Here is a 19,874-nt window from a genome sequence, read left to right as displayed (position 1 = left end):
AGCAATAAGCTGAAAAGAACCTATTGGTAGCCACTGTCCCTGCTGCCTTTGCCCTGGCTCCTCCAGGCCAGAGCTAGAGCTGGCACCTTCCTGCCTGCTCTAGCTTGGGGAGGGATGTAGGACACAGGCCAAGCCTCCATTGACTGAGTGTCAATCAGCATCCTTTCCCTCTGTCCACAGGTGGCTCCCCACCTTGCTACGTTCCCTACTGAGGCTGATCGCCAGAGAGCTCTCAAAGCCCACAAGGAAGAGTATGCTGTGCGCCAGGGCACCCTGCGGATGGGCAACTACACCCACCCCTAGCCCTCCCCACAGGAGGAGCCTCCATGATGTGCTAGAAAAAACCACAAGGAACTCAGTTTTGTCTCTCCCCACCACCCCTAACTCCAGAAAGACAGTCTTACATTTTGATACAGCCCTGCCACGGGGACCTACTAATTTTCTTTATAAGAACCCCAACCTCCCTCACCCTTTTGTTACATACCAGTCTTGTCTTTCCCCCAGTTTCCCTCTGCCTAGAAACCATCCTCCTCCTCAAAATTCTCTCCCTCCTCTTCCTCTTCTCCTTCCCTCTCCTCCTTCCTCCCTTCTTCCTTTTCTCTTTCCATGTTCACCCCTCCTCCTTTTCCAGGAGATCCACTCTGCCTCTTTGCAAGTTTTACTTTACATGATAAACCAAAAATACAAGGCAGTTCTTAGAAAAAAAAAAAAAGCCAGGCTAAGAGTCAATTTCACAGCCCTGCCTATGCCTGTGTTTCCTGCAGAAAGTATAGCACCAGCAGGCTTTGAAAGCACTCATTTCTTATTCCAAACATGAGTTTTAATTGCCCTTCTGGGGATGACTGAGGTCTCGACACGGCAGGATTCGCTCTCTGGGACCCTTGACAGCAGGAAGAACCCACGGTTCATTACTCAGGGCCAGGCCCTGCCCTCAGTGCTGTGGCCTTGTCAATCAGACAGATCAGCATGGGCTTCTTAAGTCTACCTGGATGTGGCTCATCCTCCGAAGGAGACTGCCTCCTGTGTCCAGCTGTGGGGTATCCCTGTAGTACCTTGAATCACACCTTTCTCCCGTGTCTGTGGCTTCTCTCCACAAATTACAAAAGGATTTATTTTAAATATAAAATGATGACTTGCCCTCTCTCCTTGAGTCTTTATTTGAAAGCATACTGTAATGGGAATGAACTAATGGGAGATGTGGATGTTGCTCTGCAGAGCCTTTCAAGGTAAGCCAACCTCGACATCATGTCCGCAGAGCCCTTCCTCAGGCCAGTTTTCAAGGCTTTTTTTTTTTTTTTTTTTTTTTTTTTTTTTTTTTTGGTTTTTTGAGACAGGGTTTCTCTGTGTAGCCCTGGCTGGAACTCAGAAATCCACCTGCCTCTGCCTCCCAAGTGCTGGGATTAAAGGCAGACCACAGCAACTCTTATAAAGGAAAGCATTTCATTGGGGCTGGCTTATACTTTCAGAGGTTTAGTCCATTATCTTCATGGCAGGAAGCATAGTGGCATGTGGGCAGGCATGGTGCTGGAGAGGTAACTGAGAGAGAATTCTATACCTGGATCTGCAGGCAGCAGAAAGAGAGAGCCACTGGGCCTGACTTGAACGTTTGACTCCCCAAAGTCCACCTCCAGTGACACACTTCCTCCAAAAAGGCCACAACTCTTAATCCCTGTCAAATAGTGCCACTCCCTAATGACTAAGCATTCAAATAGCTGAGCCTATGGGGGCCATCCCTAGTCAACCTCGGAGCCCCAGGCAACTGGAGGTTCTCAGGACTCACCTGTGCTCCTGCCTAGTTAATGCCTGGATAGAGAGTCTGGCATTTATTTATTTCAAATCAAGCCCACATACAATACACAGAACTGTTTCCTCCTCAGTCTTCCAAGGTCATAGGTGACACCATGCACCCAACTGCTAAAGCTCAAACCTTCCTGCGCTCAGGTCCCTTCTGTCACATCTAATCCATCACAAGACTCTGGGGGGTACTTCAGTTGGTAGAGTGCTTGCCCAACATGTACAAAGCCCCAGGTTCCATCCCCAGAATGGCATAAACCCAGTACAGAGACATACACCTATAACCCCAGCTCTTGGACATAGAGGCATGAGGGCCAAGGTAACATAGTAACCTTGGGCTGTGCGGGACATGGTCTCAGAAAATGTAGGCATAGTGGTGCAAGGCTTTAATCCCAGCATTCAGGAGGCACAGGCAAGAGTATCTCTGTGAGTTCGAGGCCAGCCTGGTCTACAGAGTGAGTTCCAGGACAGTCTGGCCTACAGAGTAAGTTCCAGGACAGCCAGGAATATATAGTGAAGCCATCTCTCAGAACAAACAAACAAACAGAAAATAGGTGCATGTGACTCACCAGGATCCCGTGGATGCTGCCTGCAAAGCGGAACCCAGCAGCCCTGTCTTTCTAGCTCTGCTCCTTGCATCTGAGTTGCATCCCAGCTCAGAGAAGTTCAGTAGGCTTCCCCACCCCTACCCTGCTTCCCAGCTCCTTACAAGCCTTGCTCTGGAGCAGGCTTTCAAAGTCTGTGGCTTCTGAAGGAAGAGGCCAGGGTCCAGCAGGTGAGGTCCCCAGGCCCAGCAGAGTCACTTCCTCCCATCTTCTTCCCCTTCTCATTCCCCTCTGGGCATGCTCACTTCTGCCTCAGGCTTAAAGTCTGTTTTCTTCTCTGCCTACTGCACTGGAGGTCCACACTGTCACCTGACTCTTTCTTGTCTTTCAGATCTTACCTGAGTCCCTCCTCCAACAGCCCCAGGTATATTCACACTAGCCTGTGTGAATTCTCTGCAGCACATGACCCCACTCAAGTTTCTTCTGCCTTACTGTCTGTTTTCCCTCCAGAGGGACTCTGCACCTGCCATCAGGGATCTCAGACCTCAGAGCCAATCTCAGGGGTCATGGGCATGGACTGGGCACCTGGTAGGTGTTCAAGGCTGTCTATATGGCACCCTGCATAGATCCTGTGGGCCTGGATGGTTGCTCAAACATCAATCTGACTAGGTATATACATCACATACACACCTATGCACACATGGAAGCAGTATACATACATGCACATGTATACTCACATGTAACACACACCCCCCCTCCGGCGCTGTGCTGTAGCCCATTAGCAGCCACACACTGTTCCCCTTGGGAACCTGGCTCAGTGAGGCTGTGATGAACCCTACACCATCTATGGACTTGAACCCTATTCTCATTCCCAGAGAGACAGACAAGTCTCCTGACTCATTGGCTAAAGCCATCCTGAGTCTCTGAGCCTGGTGGAGATGCAGAGGTAAGCCACAGAGGGGATTCAGCTACAGAGCTAGCAAATCAGGTCACTGTGACTAAGAGTGTGGAGCTGGCATGGCCTGGAACAAGTGTCTTAACCTCTGAGCCTGGGTGTGAGGCAGGATCCTGATCCATCATAGCTGAGTTGGCAGGACCTTAAAGAACTCGTAGATAGCAATCATGTGATAAACTTGATTAACATGAGTTTTGGTTTTCTTGTGCCAAACCACACTCGGATGGATGAGATGTTAGTCCCATGTTCAAAGGGACTAATAGGGAAAGGAAAAGATATTTGGGATTGAGCCACCTTTTAGCAAGAGGATTGGCTATATTGAGAGCCAAAGAATTTTCCAAAACAGCCCCCCAACACACACACACACAAACCCCTTGGGCTTTGAACTACCAAGGATGGGGTTACTCTTACTTCAGCCCTGAGAGTAGCTGGCAGTACCAGGCAGTAGTCTCCAGTACCTGGTTGAGGCAGTGCTTGGACTCCTCCAGCACACAATCTGAAGTGTCTTCTTTGTTCAGCTATTGATTGTCCTTTGCCAGTTGTGGTGCCTCTGACAAATGCCTGGGTGCTGTCCCCATGGGTCATGCTCACACTGCCAAAGCTCTGTGATCTCAGCGTAGACCCTCAGCTCCTTGTCCTACAGCGCCACCCTCTGGAGAGCCAGAGGCAGATCATGGAGATTTCTGGCCCTGCATCTTGATTCTTCTAAGCTCATCAATTATTTGAGCCTATACAAAGCCCCACATCTGGGTCTGGTCTAATTTCACTGCTTCAAGTATCCTGTCACATTAGCCAAAGCCCTGCCCCACCTGATCCTGGCTTGTGGTGTGGGTGCAGCTACCTGCCCCTGTCGATCTAGGATAGAGAGGCCCTGAAGGCTTCAGCCTACACTGACTGGGGATTCAGTTCGTTAACTTCTTGAACCTCCCTCTACACAATCCCTCAGCAATTTCACAGGTGGCAAATACATGTTCCAAGGACACTAGAACCCATGGCTAGGGGGATGGTATAGTCAAAAACTGCTTGCCTTGCAAGAGTAGGGACTTGCCTCCTCTTCCTCCTCCTCCTAATCCTCCTCCTCCTCCTAACCCTTTTCCTCCTAGTCCTCCTAGTGTTCCTCCTCCCTCCTCCTCCTCCTTCCTTCTCCTCCTTGACAGTGTCTCACTATTTAGCTCTGTCCTGGGACTTGATATGTAGACCAGGATGGCCCCAAACTCAGAGATTTGACTTTCTTCACCCAAGTGCTTAGATTAAGTTGTGCGTGTCAGCACATGGAGTCAATGTGCCCACCATCTTCCTTCCCCTCTTCCTCCTCTCCTCTTCTTCCTCCTCTCCCTCTTCCTCCTTCTCCTCTTCCTTTTTCTTTTTCTTCTTTTTATCCCCCTGCCTCTGCCTCCCAAGTGCTGGGATTAAAGGCATGGGCCACCACTGCCTGGCACCTGCCATCTTCTATCCTCAGTGTTGAAGAGGTGAATCCAGGTGGATCCCTGGAGCTTGCAGGCCAGAGCTACTTGGCCAGCTCTCACCAGTCCAGTGGAAGACTCCATCTCAAAGAGTAAGGTGGATGGCTCCTGAGGAACATCATCTGAGGTTAATATGTGACCTGATTCCTCCTAACACACAGGCACACACAGAGGCACACACACACAGAGGCACACACACAGAGGCACACACACAGAGGCACACACACAGAGGCACACACACACAGAGGCGCACACACAGGCACACACACAGAGGCACACACACAGAAATAGAACTAACCGAGTAAGGGTAGACTACATAACATTTTAGAACCTGCCCCTAAAATGACTTTTCAACTAGGGATGTACACAAGTGGGGAGAACTTATCTTTCCATCCTAGGTCCTCCTCCAGTAGTGCTGGGTGAGTCCAGGTAGCATGAAGCTACCTGTATACCTGGAGCTTCTATCCCTAACACCACCAGTTAGAATTCAGAAGCATTCTTCCTCCCCCTTGGTTTCCTGGCCCTGGTGCACATTCACAGTCTCTAGGAGCCACAGGAAGGAATGAGGTCTTCATCCACCCTGGACTGCTTACAATTTTTTTGATTTGCCTTCTGAGGCAGGGGCAGGTAGTGCCAAGCAGATATGCATCCGGCAGGAAGGGACAGCATGGCAGGCCTGTGGTCTAGAAGTGTTAAGATGGAGCCCTGAAGAAAGGGCTTACAAAGAATGAAGAGTTCCAAGGAACCACCTGGAACCTTCAAGGGAAGCTGTGGGGGTTGGAGTGCCACTCAGCATTGAGACCAGAAGAGACCTCAGGCATGGTGGGGTCCCATCTCCTCTTGTGCTGATCCCCTACTGCCTACAGTATAATTCCTAAATCCACACTAGCATCATTCATATTTCTGACCCCTGAATAGCTCGAGAATATTTTCTTCCTTGAGACAAGGTCTCATAGCTCAGGCTGGTCTTGGCCCTTCTATTTAACCAACAGTAAGTAACTGAATTCCTGACTCACCTGCCTGCATCCTGAGTGCTGGGGTAACCACCATACCCAGTTTTGCCTGGTGCTGGGGATCGATCCCAGGGCTTTGAGCCTGCCAGGCAAGCCCTCTACCGAACTGAGCTGCATCCTCATCGCCCAGACAACAACTGTCTTGTCCAGAAGGAAGAGAAGCTGCTTTTGAAATATGACTCCTTTAGCAAAGCATTGTCTGGAAGCAGTGTCCACACACCTCCAGGCTCTGGAGGGACCCGAGGTCCAGAGGAGGCTGGTTCTCTTTCCAAGTTAGGGGTGTGGCTCAGTGGTAAAGCTCTTCCTTGACCTGACATTCATGAGATTCTGGGCTCAATCCCAAGTATCATACATTTTAAAAAACATCCGACTTGAAAGCTGAGCATGCCACACCTTTAATCCCAGCACTCAGGAGGCAGAGGCAGGGGGAATCTCTGTGAATTCAAGAACAGCCAGATCTATGTAGTGAAACCCTGTCTCAAAAACCACTTGGTATTTTTATTCCTGAGAAGGCTTTGCTGTCCTCTGCCCCCCCTGCCCTGGGACAACAGGCATGCCTCTCTCTACCCAGCTCTGGCTTAGCATTCTTTTTTTTTAAAAAGATGTATTTATTTCTTATATGTAAGTACACTGTAGCTGTTTTCAGACACCCCAGAATCAGATCTCACTATGGATGATTGTGAGCCACCATGTGGTTGCTAGGATTTGAACTCAGGACCTTTGGAAGAGCACTCAGTGCTCTTAATGGCTGAACCATCTCTCCAGCCCCCCAGGTTTAGCATTCTAGCACCCCAACTAGTGCTGGCTTTGAGGAGTGCAGAGCAAGCGCCTGCTCTGGTGCAGAGGCAGATCTGCACTGTGGCCACACTGCTCTCTCTCTGTCTTCAGCCTAGGGGCTTCTCTTACCCTTATCCTTGTGGACCAATTTCCTTTCTTCATTTTCTTTCTGGTGGGGGCAGGGGGGGAGTCTTTGATGCTGGGCTAATCATTAAGGGGAAAGAAAACACACAAGGGGTAAAGGGGCAAAAACCAGAAAATTTCAGCAAGCTCTCCCTCAAACTCCACCCAGAGCCTTGCCCATAAAAGGCAAACAATCTGCCACTGAGCTATGTCCCCAGCCCTAGGTTAGCTTTTGATCCAGGTTCTTTACATTGCATGCAGGGAAATGACAAACTTGAACCTATGGGTGGGAAATGTGTGTGTGTGTGTGTGCATTTCTCTGTGTGTGCACACTTGAGTGTGTACTAGGATTTGAACCCAGGGCCTCATTATTGATTCACTACCAGCTCTGTGTTATGAAGGGGATTTAGATAGACATGCAAGAATGGGTCCCTGGGTGACTTGCTGGCATCTGGCATGAAGCATAGATTTTATGGAAGGAAGGGAAGAAGGGCAAGAATGCTTCTCCTTCTGGTTTCAGGGGCTCCCCAGGGCTTTGACCTAAACAAGCACAAAGAATTGGGAACAGCCTGGCCTCGAGGCTGCTGTTTGTCCAGAGCCTTTTGGACCCATCTGCCTGAGAGCACAGAGATGCCCCCAGGCCTAAACTGCACCCCGAGAGTCACCCACCCTAAGAACTGGCTTTGGTAGGGAGGTCCTGAGCAAAGGAGTAACTGATGACTCCTGGGACCAGGGAGCCGAGCCTGGGGCTCTAGTCTGCAGGCAGGAACAATTCTTGTTATTATTAGTTGTGGTATTACAAATGGCACAGTATAGCTATTCTCCAAGATCAGAACCAAGTGTGATGATGCCTCTGAAGAACCACAGAAAGTGGGCATCAAGAGCCTCATTTTATTGAAAGACAAAAGAAAAGTTAGAAAAACAAACAAACAAGGCTCAGAAAGCAACCTGTTCTTTTTGTGAAAAGTGACTTTTCTTAGGGTCCTAGAAGAGAGCTCCAAGGGAGGCAGTTTAAGGGAATACCAAAATAACCCAGCAACCAAGACAATATTTAAAGTGAAATCATGAAAAACAAAAACAAACAAACAAACCCAAGCTGGATAAAATACACATCTTAAATGAAGATGTGCCGAGGTCATTAGGTTCCAGTCTGAGATTCAGTCCCTCTGGCCAGTTCTTGAGTGGATATTCAGAATCACCTGGCCCTGTTCTTTAGCGACCCAAAGCTTGAAGGATGGCTCTTTGTATGTATTAGCACAGAACTCGGAGACATTCTAAAAGACACAGAGACTTCTTTGTATGGCTCTGTCTACAGAACCAGGCAAGCAGGAAGAGCAGAAACAAGCCTGTGTCCAATCCCAGAGCTGAATGTGGTGCTGGGGAAAGAGAGGGAGAAGGAGGTGGGGGGTGAGGAGGGGACGGGGAACTGGGAAAATGAAGCATCCAGGTCTAGCCTTGACTCAAAGTCTGTGGCCCTTGATGGAAAGGGCAGGTTGCCTCACTCTTTCCACAGGACCCTCCTACCCTCAAGTCTTGGGGAAGGCTCTGTGTGTGCCTTGTAGTAAAGAGAAACTGGAGCCCCAGCAGGAGCGACGAGTTCAAAGCAAGCAGGGGCAGAGCTTCTGAAGCCCTGTGCTTATACCTGCCTGTCCTGGCCACACCCTTCTGGTAGGGTGGTTTTGGGTTTTGCAGGGGCTCTGGATCTGTGAGAGGAAATCTGTCTCACACACGCATAGGAGGCAAGTAGGAACTGGGATCTGAAGCAGGGAATTGTTAGAGGAGGTGGGAGGCTGGGAAAAAAAGATCTGGGATCCCGAATGTGAAGCCAGAAAGAGGGGCTTTAGATGTTTGGGTGCTGGCCCTGGGTCCTGCAGTAACACTGACTGGAGTCATGGAAATGCTCAGCTAACTCCTTCCTTTGAGGCCCCCAAATCTTCTTCAGGAGGGGACTAGGAACAGCTAGAGGACCAGTGTCTGAGGAGCACCAACCTCCTACTGTGTACTACTATGTAAATGGAAAGGGTGCTTAGAGAGGCTGGGAACTTACAGAGGCTCCAACCCAACCTCTTAGGAGCCCATCGTCCTAACACCCCTCCCTGCCAACCAGGCTTGCATGTTGAAGAGTGGTTTGGATCCAGGCTCTCTGGACCAATTGGTAAAAATTTCCACTCCTGTTTTCTTCCTAGACAAACACAAGGCCAGCTGAGCCCACACACTCACCTGGGCTGCTTCAGACAGGCTGAGATGCAAGAGCCTGCCCGATGATGGAAGAGTACCTCTCTGGTCAACGCCCTAAGTCGGGAAAAAAGCAAGCACATGAGAGAGGACTATACCCTAAGTTTCAAACGAAACAACCCACGCGGCATGTTTTGTATTGCTATAAATTATAATAATTCAGCACTAATATCATTATATTAACCAGCTGTTAAATGTTCTTAGGCTTCCAAGAAGCATAGAGAAGTCAGCTTGCGCCGCAAGAGGTTGGGTTAGCCTTCTTTATTTTTCCCCCTGCCCTGAGAAGGATCGAACTTTCCTTTTTTGCGTTCTCAGGCTCTTATCGGTGAGAGCATCGGCTTCACTTTTGCTGGGACTGAAATCTCCGCCCAACACTAAGACTTAGCAAGCTGGCCGGGGCAGGCAGGAGCTACTAGGGACCCTAGAGGCTGAGGAGGCTGGAGACATACCTACGGAGACCGCAGCTCTTTGCCACCTTGACAATAATGCTTACAGGCCCAAAGAGTGAGATACCTGCGACTCATGTGAACTTAGGGTGCTATGAAAAATGAGAGTCCTCATGAGATGAGAAAGCAGCAGAGGTGTGGGCGACCGGATAGTGACAGCAGCAGAGAAGCCCAAGCTGGAGGCTGGCAGGGAAGGCCCCGAGACAGCCCGCTCACGGTGATTTACGACTCGCATCCCCATCCACGAAACTGAAAAGAAAGACAGGCAAGGCCCAGCGGGAGGCGCCCAGCGCAGGCCGAGCTCCGGCCGGGGCCCCCGCCCTCCCGCCTCCCCGACAGCTTGCAGCCGAGCTCCACCCGCAGTCCCCCGGGAGCAGCGGGCCTTCGCTCCCAGCCCGGTCGGTGGCAGGGCCGCTTCCAATCTGCCGGCCAGAGCAGAGGGAGCGCGCGGGGAGCCGGGCGCGAGGCCACTGCCGGCCCAGCCCGGCAGAGGACAAAGTTTCCGTTCTGCTCGCTGCGAGGGGCCACTCCCGGCCCGAGATCGCGTTTGCGGGCTGTGGCGCTGAACGATTCTACGGCAGCCTCGGTCGCCAAGCCAGTCGCGGGCCATGGATAGTTTCCCAGGGGCCCAGAACGAGGGGTAGGGGTGAGCCAAAGGCGAAAGTCTGGGCTCCCCGCGAGCCGTGGGGCCCCTGCTGCCCAGGTGTGCGACTCCGCTCTCTCGCAGACCAGGGCACAGTTCACCCTGGAGCCGAGCGCGGAGAATTCAGGCCCCTGACCGTTTTCAGCTACTTTGCAGCTCCGGCCCCTGCACTAGCAGTGGCTAACCCCACAAAGGAGCGGAGCTAGAGCGCGGTCCGTACGGCGAAGGGGAAAAAGCAGTATCTTTATTTTCAGTACCGCCTTGAAAGCAGCATCCAGGCTAGCCACCGTTGGTCTTTAGACACCCTCGTGCTAGCTCAGAACTTGCATTGTCCTATCTAGAGGTACATCACACACACACACACACACACACACTCTTATCCAAAGCCCAGTAGCTTCTCAGGACATGCGCCCTAGAGAGGCCACTGGCTGGGGATGAAGAGGTCACTGCCTTGTTTCTTGTACCGCCTCGCTCGGGCCAGTCAAATCCGTGGGTCCCCTTAATGTTCCAGACTTGATCTTTCCCACGGTTCAGCTCTCGCCTCCGAATTAGGCCTCATTTTGGTCTCTTCTCCGAAAGACATCAGGCCTAAGATTCTGCAGGCCCAGTAGGCCCAGAGGCAAGAAGGAGAGAATTGATTGTCCTACGTGGTGTGTGTGTGTGTGTGTGTGTGAGAGAGAGAGAGAGAGAGAGAGAGAGAGAGAGAGAGAGAGAGACCTAGAACCCAACAAAACACCCTGAAAACAAATTTTTAAATGCTTTCTTGTACTAAGAAAAGGATTCCCTACACATTCACGTCTTTCCTCCACTGGGTTTTGCTGCCATTTTGTGGGATGAGGAAGGAAAATTGGGAGGAAGAAAGGGGATGTAGATAGGATCGCGGTTCGATCAAGTAGTTTGAATAATTGTGGACAGGCTCAGGAGAAGGCTTCCAAGGCCCCACATCCAAGCTACAGGCCACGCAGCCGGGCTGGCCCTCCTCCCACCGGCCCCTACTCCCCTTGGCTAATCATCTTCATTAGGGGCATCATCGCCGACCTAATGAAAGCAAACTGTGTGGAAATCGCCGGTAAACACTTAGGTCTGTGCTGTAATTAATTCAGTGTCTCTTTTAATCAAACTAGAAAAGAATCGGGCCGCGGGTTGTGGAGCCGTGACATCACCCCCAAAATCGGCCCGAACCAATCAGCGTTGTCACTCCGGGGACACGTGGGTGAGTCCCCTTTTTAAAAAAAAAAACACAACACAACGAAAAAAAAAGAGAGAGAAAGAGAGAGAGAAAGAAACAACAACAACAAAAAGCCAGCACTAAAGTAAAAGTGACCCAAGTTCTATTTTCTTTTCTTTTTTTTTTTTTTAAAGGAATTGGGGGTGGCGGCGGAGGCGCGCGCTGAGGACAGGTGAGAGCTGCAGTGGAAGCCGCGCGGGCGCTGTCCACGGTGCTGACGGGACCTTGAGGGGCCGGGCGCGCACGCAGGAGCTCCGGGGCCAGGTGGGGCTGCTCGATCCCCGGGCCGCTGCCGCTGTCCGCGGTGCTGAGGCCTCCAGGTGCGCTCTGTTCTGCCTTCCAGTAACGCGGCCCCGGCCGGCTGCTATCCGCCTTGCTGACCCCTGCCCTGGGCTACCGTTTGCCTGGAGGAAGCGTGCGGTTTGGATTTTGCTTTTTCAAAAGACGATCTTTATTCCGATTCCATCAGCCTCGCGTTTCTTCTGTGCCAAAGGGGCCCTCGGGCTGTTCTTCTACCCTTTGGCTCTCCCCAACTTGGCGCGCCCTCCTCCCATTCCTCCCTGACACTCCCACCACCACCCCCCTCCCTCGGCTCGGCAGCTCGGCGCGGTGCTGCAGAAGACGCGTTGAGCCCTTTTGGATGTAATGCGCAGAGGAGGTTGGCCCAGAGCTCCCGGGCTCCCCCAAGGCTGAACTCCGTCCAAGGTGCCCACAGGCTCCCTGCCCGCCTTCCCCATGCCAGCCCGCAGCTAGGGGCAGGGGCAGCGGCGGCTGGGGTTGGGGGTGGGTGGGGAGCTTTTGGGGAGGACAGGTCGCAGTTTGGCTATGGAAGGCTCCAATGGCTTTGGGATTGACTCCATTCTCTCCCACCGAGCGGGCAGCCCCGCCCTTCCCAAGGGGGACCCCTTGCTTGGGGACTGCCGTTCACCCCTGGAGCTGAGTCCACGCTCGGAGAGCAGCAGTGACTGCTCTTCGCCAGCCTCGCCCGGAAGAGACTGTCTGGAGACCAGTACCTCGAGGCCTGGTGCAGCATCTGGCCCAGGTTTGGACTCCCACCTGCAGCCGGGGCAGCTTTCAGCCCCAGCCCAGTCGCAAACCGTCACCTCCTCCTTTCTGATCAGGGACATCCTTGCTGACTGCAAACCTCTCGCGGCCTGTGCACCCTACTCTAGCAGTGGGCAGCCTGCAGCCCCTGAGCCTGGGGGCCGCCTTGCGGCCAAGGCCGGGGAGGACTTTCGAGACAAGCTGGACAAAAGTGTCAGCAGTGCATCATCCGACTCTGAGTACAAAGGTAAGAAACCAAGGGGAAACCGAGGGGTGGGTAGGTTGTAAAAAGTGATATGTAAAACTTGAGAGTGCACACTTGGAGAAAGGAACATAGTCATCTCCAGGATCTCCCAGGCCCAGGCTCAGAGTTGGTTTTTGTCTAGACCTCTCTCTCAGCCTCAAAGGTTGGGGCCCTGGAGCAACAAAGAGTTTAGTGTGTGTGTGGCTTGGAGAAGCTAAGGAGGGTATTGTGTGTGGAGGAGAGCAAGCCTCCCCAGGTGTACAAAGCAAACTTTGGGAAGAACCTCACCTTCTGAGGCTCCCTGGGAGGAGGAGACCTTGCAACAGTGCATAGCTTGGAGGCTGCTGCCTTGCTGGAGTGAGAGCCTGGTAGAAAATTCCCACCAGAGCCCTTAGTACAGTACGAATTTTCTGGCTTTTAATCTGAATTTTCCAAAAAGAGAAAAAAGTGAACCTCCCCACCCATTTGGTGCCGTGTAGTCTAGGCCTGTGAACCACGCAGAAGAAGAGAGGCCAGGTGGCTGGAATAGGGTCTGAGGTGGAGGAGGAAGAATGCCACACCTACACCGCAGCTCCCTCTGACGTGGGTCTTCAGTGGGTTGAACAGTGGTCACCAGACCCAGAGATTCCTGAGTGGCCCTGTCAACTTAGTCCTACTTTCTCTTTGGGAATCTCTGTGATGGCTCCCTCTTCATTCTGTCTTAACTAAGGAGCTGAGGTGGTATTAAAGGGAAAGAGGAAAGGAAGAGAAGAAAGGAAAGAAGAGGGAGGGAGGAAAGAAGGAAAAGGTCCCTTAGTTTTGTGTCTTCCCTTTAGGCTCTGCCTTAACTATAGCTGTTTATTGGATCCAGGAGCACAAAGTTCTTTCCCGGGAGAAGTTAAGTGTCAGAGGCCACGGGTGTCAAAGATTTCAGGGGATGGAGCTCTCTTGCCGAGCAGCAGGAAACCAAGACCTGGTAGACTGCCCCTGGATTTGTAACTGTCACAACTGAGTCCCCAAGCCTCTTCCTCAGGTGGATGCTTTGCTGTAAAGACAGCATCTTCGCTGCATGCACCTCCTGGTCTCTAGTGCTAAATTTCACAAAATTCAGTTAGAACTGAGTCTTCCTTTCAATCAGGAATTCCTCTGAGGGATAGACACAGGCTCTAAACTGAAGCCCAACAGGGGTTCTAGTCTAGGTCTCCTTTCTCTCTTCTTCCCCTAGAGGAAATGGCTAGTGGCCTTCAACCAGGCTGTGGAACCACCATCTCTAGACAGCCCCCAATTCCAACCACAGCATTCAGGAAGAGGTGTTCTTGGAAACTTGGCCCTTTTGCCTCTCCCCTTCCCAGGGGCCTGTTTAGAGAGGCAAATAGAACTCACCTTGGAGAAAGGTGTGTGTGTGTGTGTGTGTGTGTGTGTGTGTGTGTGTGTGTGTGTGATTCCTTACAATTTGCAACCGGCTCTACCCAGCTTCATGATTAGGGCAAAGAGCAATCGGGTCCAGTCCTGCTCTTCAGTTACTTCCTTTTATGGTTTTGCCCCTGAGCAGGATTTTGAGGAGAGATTCCATTTCGTTTAAGATAATTGGAATATCAATTTTCTTCTCCCGTCCCTGATGATATCTGAGGAGGGAGATGACGAGAGAGCGGAGAGCCGGCTACATATCACTTAAACAGGTTTGGAGCAGAGATGCTGTAGAAAGTTCCAGCCACCCCTAGGCACTGGCTGTTGCTTTTGCCCTTAACAAAAGTCTCTGAAGTGAACGTGTGTGTGTGTGTGTGTGTGTGTGTGTGTGTGTGTGTGCACGCGCGCGCGTGCACACACACACACACACAAAGCCATGCCTAGCACATTTCTCAAACAGAGTGACTTTTGTAAAGTCTGACTTAGGAAGCTAACTCGAAAGACAGACACAGGATCCAGCCCGGAGGGGCATTTAAGTCCTTCATCACAGCCACAGACCACTCTGAGTCATTCTGTCCTTGCAAGCAGGGGTGGAGAACAGGCCAGTCTCATCACAAATTTCTGGTGTGAAAGGTTTCTTAAACAGTAATTACCAAAGTTGAACAGGGCTTTGGAAGTAAGGCAGTGACAACAGTGCACTGGCTGGAGCTCTGGACTCTTGGAGAAACCAAACCAGGCTTCACTCCAGGAAGGGTCTCTGGCCCCAGGGCTCTAGTCCGATGGAGATGGAGTGTGGCTCTGAGGCCGAACTGTGAAAAATTGGACACAAGGTAGACAGACGGAATTGCGGGAGTCCCAAAGGCTCCCGCAGAGCAGGGAAAGGACAGGAATGGGGTTGTTATCAACAGTCCAAATAATTAGGCGGTAAAGTAAGATTTCTGCAACATCAAGTTGGAGTTTTGAATAAGGATAAGTTTTAGGCTTTCAAGGGAGAAAAGTCATCTTCGTCCCTGCCAGCTCCAAAGCCTCCTAGAGGAGAGGAAAGCCGAAGGCCGGCTGGGGCACTTCCTCGGGTACTCTGTGCTCCTCGGGTGCTGGGGCTTCAGGCTCCCTCCCTGCCGCGAAGCACAGCCTTTCCGGCTGAAAAGCCTCCCTCCCCAGTGGCTCAATTAACCGGATTATTGTTTCCTACAGAGAAAAATCACCTCGCATTCAGCTGAACCCTGTCACGGCAAATGCCATGCACAATGAAACTCACCATAAAAGAAAATAAAGAAAGCAGGGGGTAGGGTGGGCGGGAGCCCCAGCCTACAGGGTTGTTTTGGGAGACGACTCTGTTCCAATTTTCTCTTGGGAGATGGAGATGGGAATGCCCGACTTGTTCAAATAAATGTGTGTTTTCTGTAAGTCAACCCCAACGAAAGTAGAGGAAAACGAACAAATCTAGTTCTGTCCCGTCTACGGTGGACCTCAGGAGCCGGGAACAGATGACTGTTTGCCCGACCGAGGACCGTTGCGCGGGTGGGGTGGGAGCCACAGCGGGCACAGCGAAGCCGGGACCTCTGTCATGCCCGCAGCCCTCCGCGCCCAGGGACTATAGGTATTTCTCGCAGCTCCGAGCGCTCTCAGATGCTGGCCATGACGGCTTTCCAACCGCTTACTTCGAAATTGGTCTATAGGAAGCCATCTCTATAGATTCCTGGCAGAAGCAGGGTCGGTGAGGCGTGGACACAATTATCTATCTTCCTTCGAGACCATGGGATGCTAAGGAGCAAACAGGGTTTTGTTTCTCCACGCGGGTTTTGCACCTAAACGAGGACCCCATCCTCCAGAAATCCGTTCTCGGCCAGTGGCACTCTAGGCCGGTCTGCCCCAGGCAGTCTTTATCTCCCCCTCCAGGGGAGGAGGGGGAGTGAGGCGGGAGAGAAAGGGTTGAGTTTCTTCAGGGAGCTGCCAGCGGCTTTGGCCCCGCGCACTTCCTACACCGTTTCCTCTTCGCTCATAGTTCACATCCTTTTGCAGGCAGGGAATCCTGGCTCCGATGGTCAGGCCGCAGAGTCCCCTCGGGCTTGGGTGCCATGGGACCCAAGAGGTCTCCGCCCTGACAACTGGGACCCGGAGGTTGCAGGCACTGCCGAGCCTTGACTTGCTTTCTGTGTCTCCGCAGTGAAGGAGGAGGGCGACCGCGAGATCTCCAGCTCTCGGGACAGTCCCCCGGTGCGCCTGAAAAAGCCACGGAAAGCACGCACCGCCTTCACCGACCATCAGCTGGCGCAGCTGGAGCGTAGCTTCGAGCGGCAGAAATACCTGAGCGTGCAAGACCGCATGGAGCTAGCTGCCTCGCTCAACCTCACCGACACGCAGGTCAAGACCTGGTACCAGAACCGCAGGTGAGGTTTCGCTGTGGGGCGGAGTCGGTAGGGTGCTTCTTCTGGAGCCTTGGGTCTCCCCCAATCTGCAAAAGTAGGGAAACTGAGGCTCTGAGAAAAGACTCACTGTGTCCCACAGGAAGGGACAGAAGGGACATCAGCCTGGAATCCAGGACAGGGTTTCAAGCCCTGCTCCATCCCAGCCCAAGTCCCCAAGGACAGCTCTAGGCTAGGCTTTAAGGCTACTGGGCTCTTCGGATGGAAGGCCCAAGCCCTTAGGGGAGAGTGGCAGCCCCAGTCTCCAGAAAGCAGAGAGGTTCCAGAGGTGGTTGAAGGAGTAAGTGGTGACTGCCTGTATCTCAGAGCATTTCTTCCTTGGGCCTCCTAGCATTTACAGCCCCAAAGGGGCTCTCAGCCTCACCCCACCGCTCTGGGACAGAGAGAATGGGAAATCATTTATTGAGACACTGGTCTTGAACATGCTTAATCTCCTTCTTGGACAGTCATGGAACTTAAATAGATGTGTACGATATACGTGCACAGACACGTCAGCCAGCATAGTGACACACACTTCCCACATTCATAGCAGAGGCAGGAATGGTGCCTTCCATAAACAAGCCTCAGAACACACAGCCCCATTAATAATAAATACCAATTACTGCTTCAGGCATCAATAATTAAGGCTCGTTGCAGTAATTACACAATTATGATGATGATGAATTATTCACAGGGGTGGGGACAGGGCTAGTGTGCCTGAGCCCACCTCAACCTCACTGGAACTCAGGCAGGCATCCCCAACCTCACTACAGGTGGGTCCAGAGCCGTGAGGTTTGACTTCCTCATATCTGCCTTGCCCTAGGCCTCTCAACTCCTGGGCCAGTGGGGCTCCAGTGTGGGGTAAGCTGGGAGAGAGAGTGTACATTCCTTCAGAGATCTTTGCTTGCAGTCCCAGCCTACTTGCTTCAAGTCAGAGCCTCTGGGGCTACTCGGGGTCAGGGATAAGGGTGAGACTGGACACAGGCTACCACTTTCATTAGGGACCTTCCCAGCGGAAGCATATCCAGAGGGAGCCCCACAATTTGAGTTTGTAAGTGCACTTGGGAGTCAGACCATCTGGCTTGGGGCAGGGGCTCTGCCTGCCATTTTGCAGACCGTCGTGAAAACTAGTTCAGACCTCAAGCTTTTAATCTGTAAAATGGGGACAAAAGTCATGGAAAACCAGTGGAAGAGAATGATGATGGTGCATTTGACATGGATACTCCATTACTTATTAACAAGTTAGCATGTTCCCCTTTGGCCACCTTGCGCCTCTCAGTGCCAATCACTAGGAAGGGGCAAGGGTTGTTAAGGTCCTAGCCCTGATCCCTTCGTCTGCCTTGATTTCGGTTCCCAGGACTAAATGGAAGCGACAGACGGCCGTGGGGCTGGAGCTGCTAGCGGAGGCAGGCAATTACTCGGCGCTCCAGAGAATGTTCCCGTCGCCTTATTTCTACCCGCAGAGTCTCGTTTCCAATCTGGACCCCGGCGCTGCACTCTATCTGTACCGCGGACCCAGCGCGCCGCCACCTGCCCTCCAGAGACCTCTGGTGCCCCGCATCCTCATCCACGGACTCCAGGGCGCCAGCGAGCCACCCCCGCCGCTGCCCCCGCTGCCCGGCGTCCTCCCGCGCGCCGCGCAGCCCCGGTGAAGCTCCCGCTTGCCCCAAGCCGAGCTCTGGGACCCCCAGCTCAGGCTGGGCGCGGGTCCCTCCCCTCGCCCCGGGGCAGGGTTGCTGGGCTCCCCTCCGCAGCCTAGTGTTCCCGTGTGGGAGAAATTCAGAGGCTACCCTTCCCCTATGTCCCCTCTCTTGGCTGCTCCGTCCAGGAGCCACTTACACTCGCCGGATGTACATATGCGCCCCTGTCCACCTCTCACCCACCCCCGGGTTCCTGCGGGCTTCCCCAGGTGCCCCCTATTCCTTCAGCAGCAGGTAGGGGACGCCAGTGTCCCAGGCCTGGGCCCACCCTTCTTGCACCAATGCGGGGCAGGGTGGGAGCGCTGTACGGAGCTCCCCTTCCATCTCCTTTATTCTCCCTGAGCCCCGGGCTAGCAGCGGAGCTGTACATACAGTGTGCAAAGTGTATATGAAGTTATTTATTCGTGACCCATGAGCCCGTGACCGTGTCCGTGAATCAGTGAGTCTGTGGCCTGTGCCCTCCCCATCCCGGGTGGGGCAGTAAGGGGCCGAGAGGACTTGCCCACGCATCCTGGCCCCCAGCCCCGCTCCCTCCACCCAGGTCCCAGGGCAGCTCTAGGGTTTTTTCTAAAATGTGGAAATAAACTTCTTACAAATGTCTAGGCGCCTGTCCGCGCTACCGTCCGTTGGCTCCCGCTCAGGCCCTCCCCACTCCTTCCTCCATAAATAACTTTGGCACCTCTCCTTTCATTCGCAAGAATGTCCCGGCCCCCAGTTCCTGGGTGCTGTAGTCATGCTTAGGAGACCCCGGCTGGACTCCCAGGGGTCTCCCCGTTTCCATCCCGAGGCTTTCGGCCTTCCCATCTGATTCCTCCCGCTTCCACACGGTCTTGGGGGTCACGGGCGAGGCCAACGCTCGGTCTCCCTCTGCTGTGTGGCGGCCGCGAAGCACTCACTGAGCCGACTCATCTGGCTCAGGCCAGGGCGCCGGCAGCTGGTGCCCGGCCTTGCGGGCGCGGGGCAGACAGATGGACTCCGAGGCTGCTCCCCGTTGCCCCACCCTCCACCGCCCGGCGCCCTCCGCTTTGGCTACCCGCAGCTCCTAGTCTCTAATGCCTGGTAGGACCCCATGGGCCTTCGCGAGCTTGACGTCACGTCGGGCAACCCTTTGCTGTCTCTCTCCATCCTCCCCTTGTCCCCGTCCTGGGAGAAATAGGAGCGGGGGAGGGAGCAGATCAACCACCCGCCTCTGGCTCTGGGATTTCAGGGGAGTCAGCCTCCAGATCACGTTCAAAGGGCCAAGGTCAACTCCTGACACTGGTCCGTCTCCCGGGACCTGGGCGCAGGTGCTCCCCCTCCCCCACACCACCTGCAGCACACTGACCTGCATGCAGATGGAAGAAATGCTAGGGAGTTTGGATACTTGCAAGCCAAGCACCTTCCCAGCATTTCTGGCCCAACTTGAGAGAACACGGCAGTGGAGGGAGGGGGCGTGTTCAGAAAGACACTCCCGCCCGCAACCATTTTGGCTACTGTTTCCTCCCCACTCCCCCACCCCCGGCATCCTCGCACCCAGGCTTTTCTTTTCTGGGATGGTGGGGGGTATTATTCTAATTTTGCAAAATGCACAGCAGCTAATTAAGTCAAGGAGCCCCTCGGCTTTGGAGTTCTTTTGCATGTGAATGCGGGTTGGTAAATCCCTCGCTCTGGCTGTGGTGGGGTGTGAGGGGGACTGTCCCCAACTCAGGGTTAATGAAGTGGGAAAGGAGTCTCTCATAGCCTCCTGCAAACAAAACCCCCCAGCAACAAACCCTGCCCAAATCCTACACGGATTGACTTAAACCCAGGGGATAAGTGCTTTAAATTAATCTCATTGAATAAGAATGAGACCAAACAAAACTCTTTAAAATCATATTAAAAATCTATCAAAGGA

General features: G+C 53.0%; 2 protein-coding genes across 2 annotated transcripts in view; both read left to right on the top strand.

Annotated features, from left to right (window-relative positions):
* The window catches only part of Cfap77 (cilia and flagella associated protein 77), a 129,557-nt gene extending 128,414 nt beyond the window's left edge, over positions 1 to 1,143 (top strand). Inside the window, exon 6 of the mRNA XM_031369562.1 lies at positions 181 to 1,143. Coding sequence (XP_031225422.1) covers positions 181 to 303 — 123 coding nt within the window. The 3' untranslated portion in view covers positions 304 to 1,143. The remainder of the gene's footprint in view (positions 1 to 180) is intronic.
* Positions 1,144 to 11,260: 10,117 nt separating this feature from the next.
* On the top strand, positions 11,261 to 19,874 carry Barhl1 (BarH like homeobox 1). Its single transcript, XM_031369561.1, has 3 exons — positions 11,261 to 12,513; positions 16,064 to 16,286; positions 17,659 to 19,874. Exons 1-3 carry the CDS (start codon positions 12,048 to 12,050, stop codon positions 17,951 to 17,953), a joined length of 984 nt encoding a protein of 327 aa, XP_031225421.1. The 5' UTR covers positions 11,261 to 12,047; the 3' UTR covers positions 17,954 to 19,874.

The sequence above is a fragment of the Mastomys coucha genome, unplaced genomic scaffold (genome assembly GCF_008632895.1).
Source record: "Mastomys coucha isolate ucsf_1 unplaced genomic scaffold, UCSF_Mcou_1 pScaffold15, whole genome shotgun sequence".
Classification (NCBI taxonomy): Eukaryota; Metazoa; Chordata; class Mammalia; order Rodentia; family Muridae; genus Mastomys; species Mastomys coucha.
The sequence above is the reverse complement of the archived record's forward strand: the minus strand, read 5'-3'. Positions and strand labels throughout refer to the sequence as shown.

What these genes read in the sequence shown, in the direction of transcription:
- Barhl1 (XM_031369561.1), top strand. Translation starts at nt 12,048, where the DNA reads ATGGAAGGCTCCAATGGCTTTGGGATTGACTCCATTCTCTCCCACCGA. An exon ending in ATCCGACTCTGAGTACAAAG is followed by an intron (nt 12,514 to 16,063) that starts GTAAGAAACCAA and finishes GTGTCTCCGCAG; the next exon opens with TGAAGGAGGAGGGCGACCGC. An exon ending in ACCTGGTACCAGAACCGCAG is followed by an intron (nt 16,287 to 17,658) that starts GTGAGGTTTCGC and finishes TTCGGTTCCCAG; the next exon opens with GACTAAATGGAAGCGACAGA.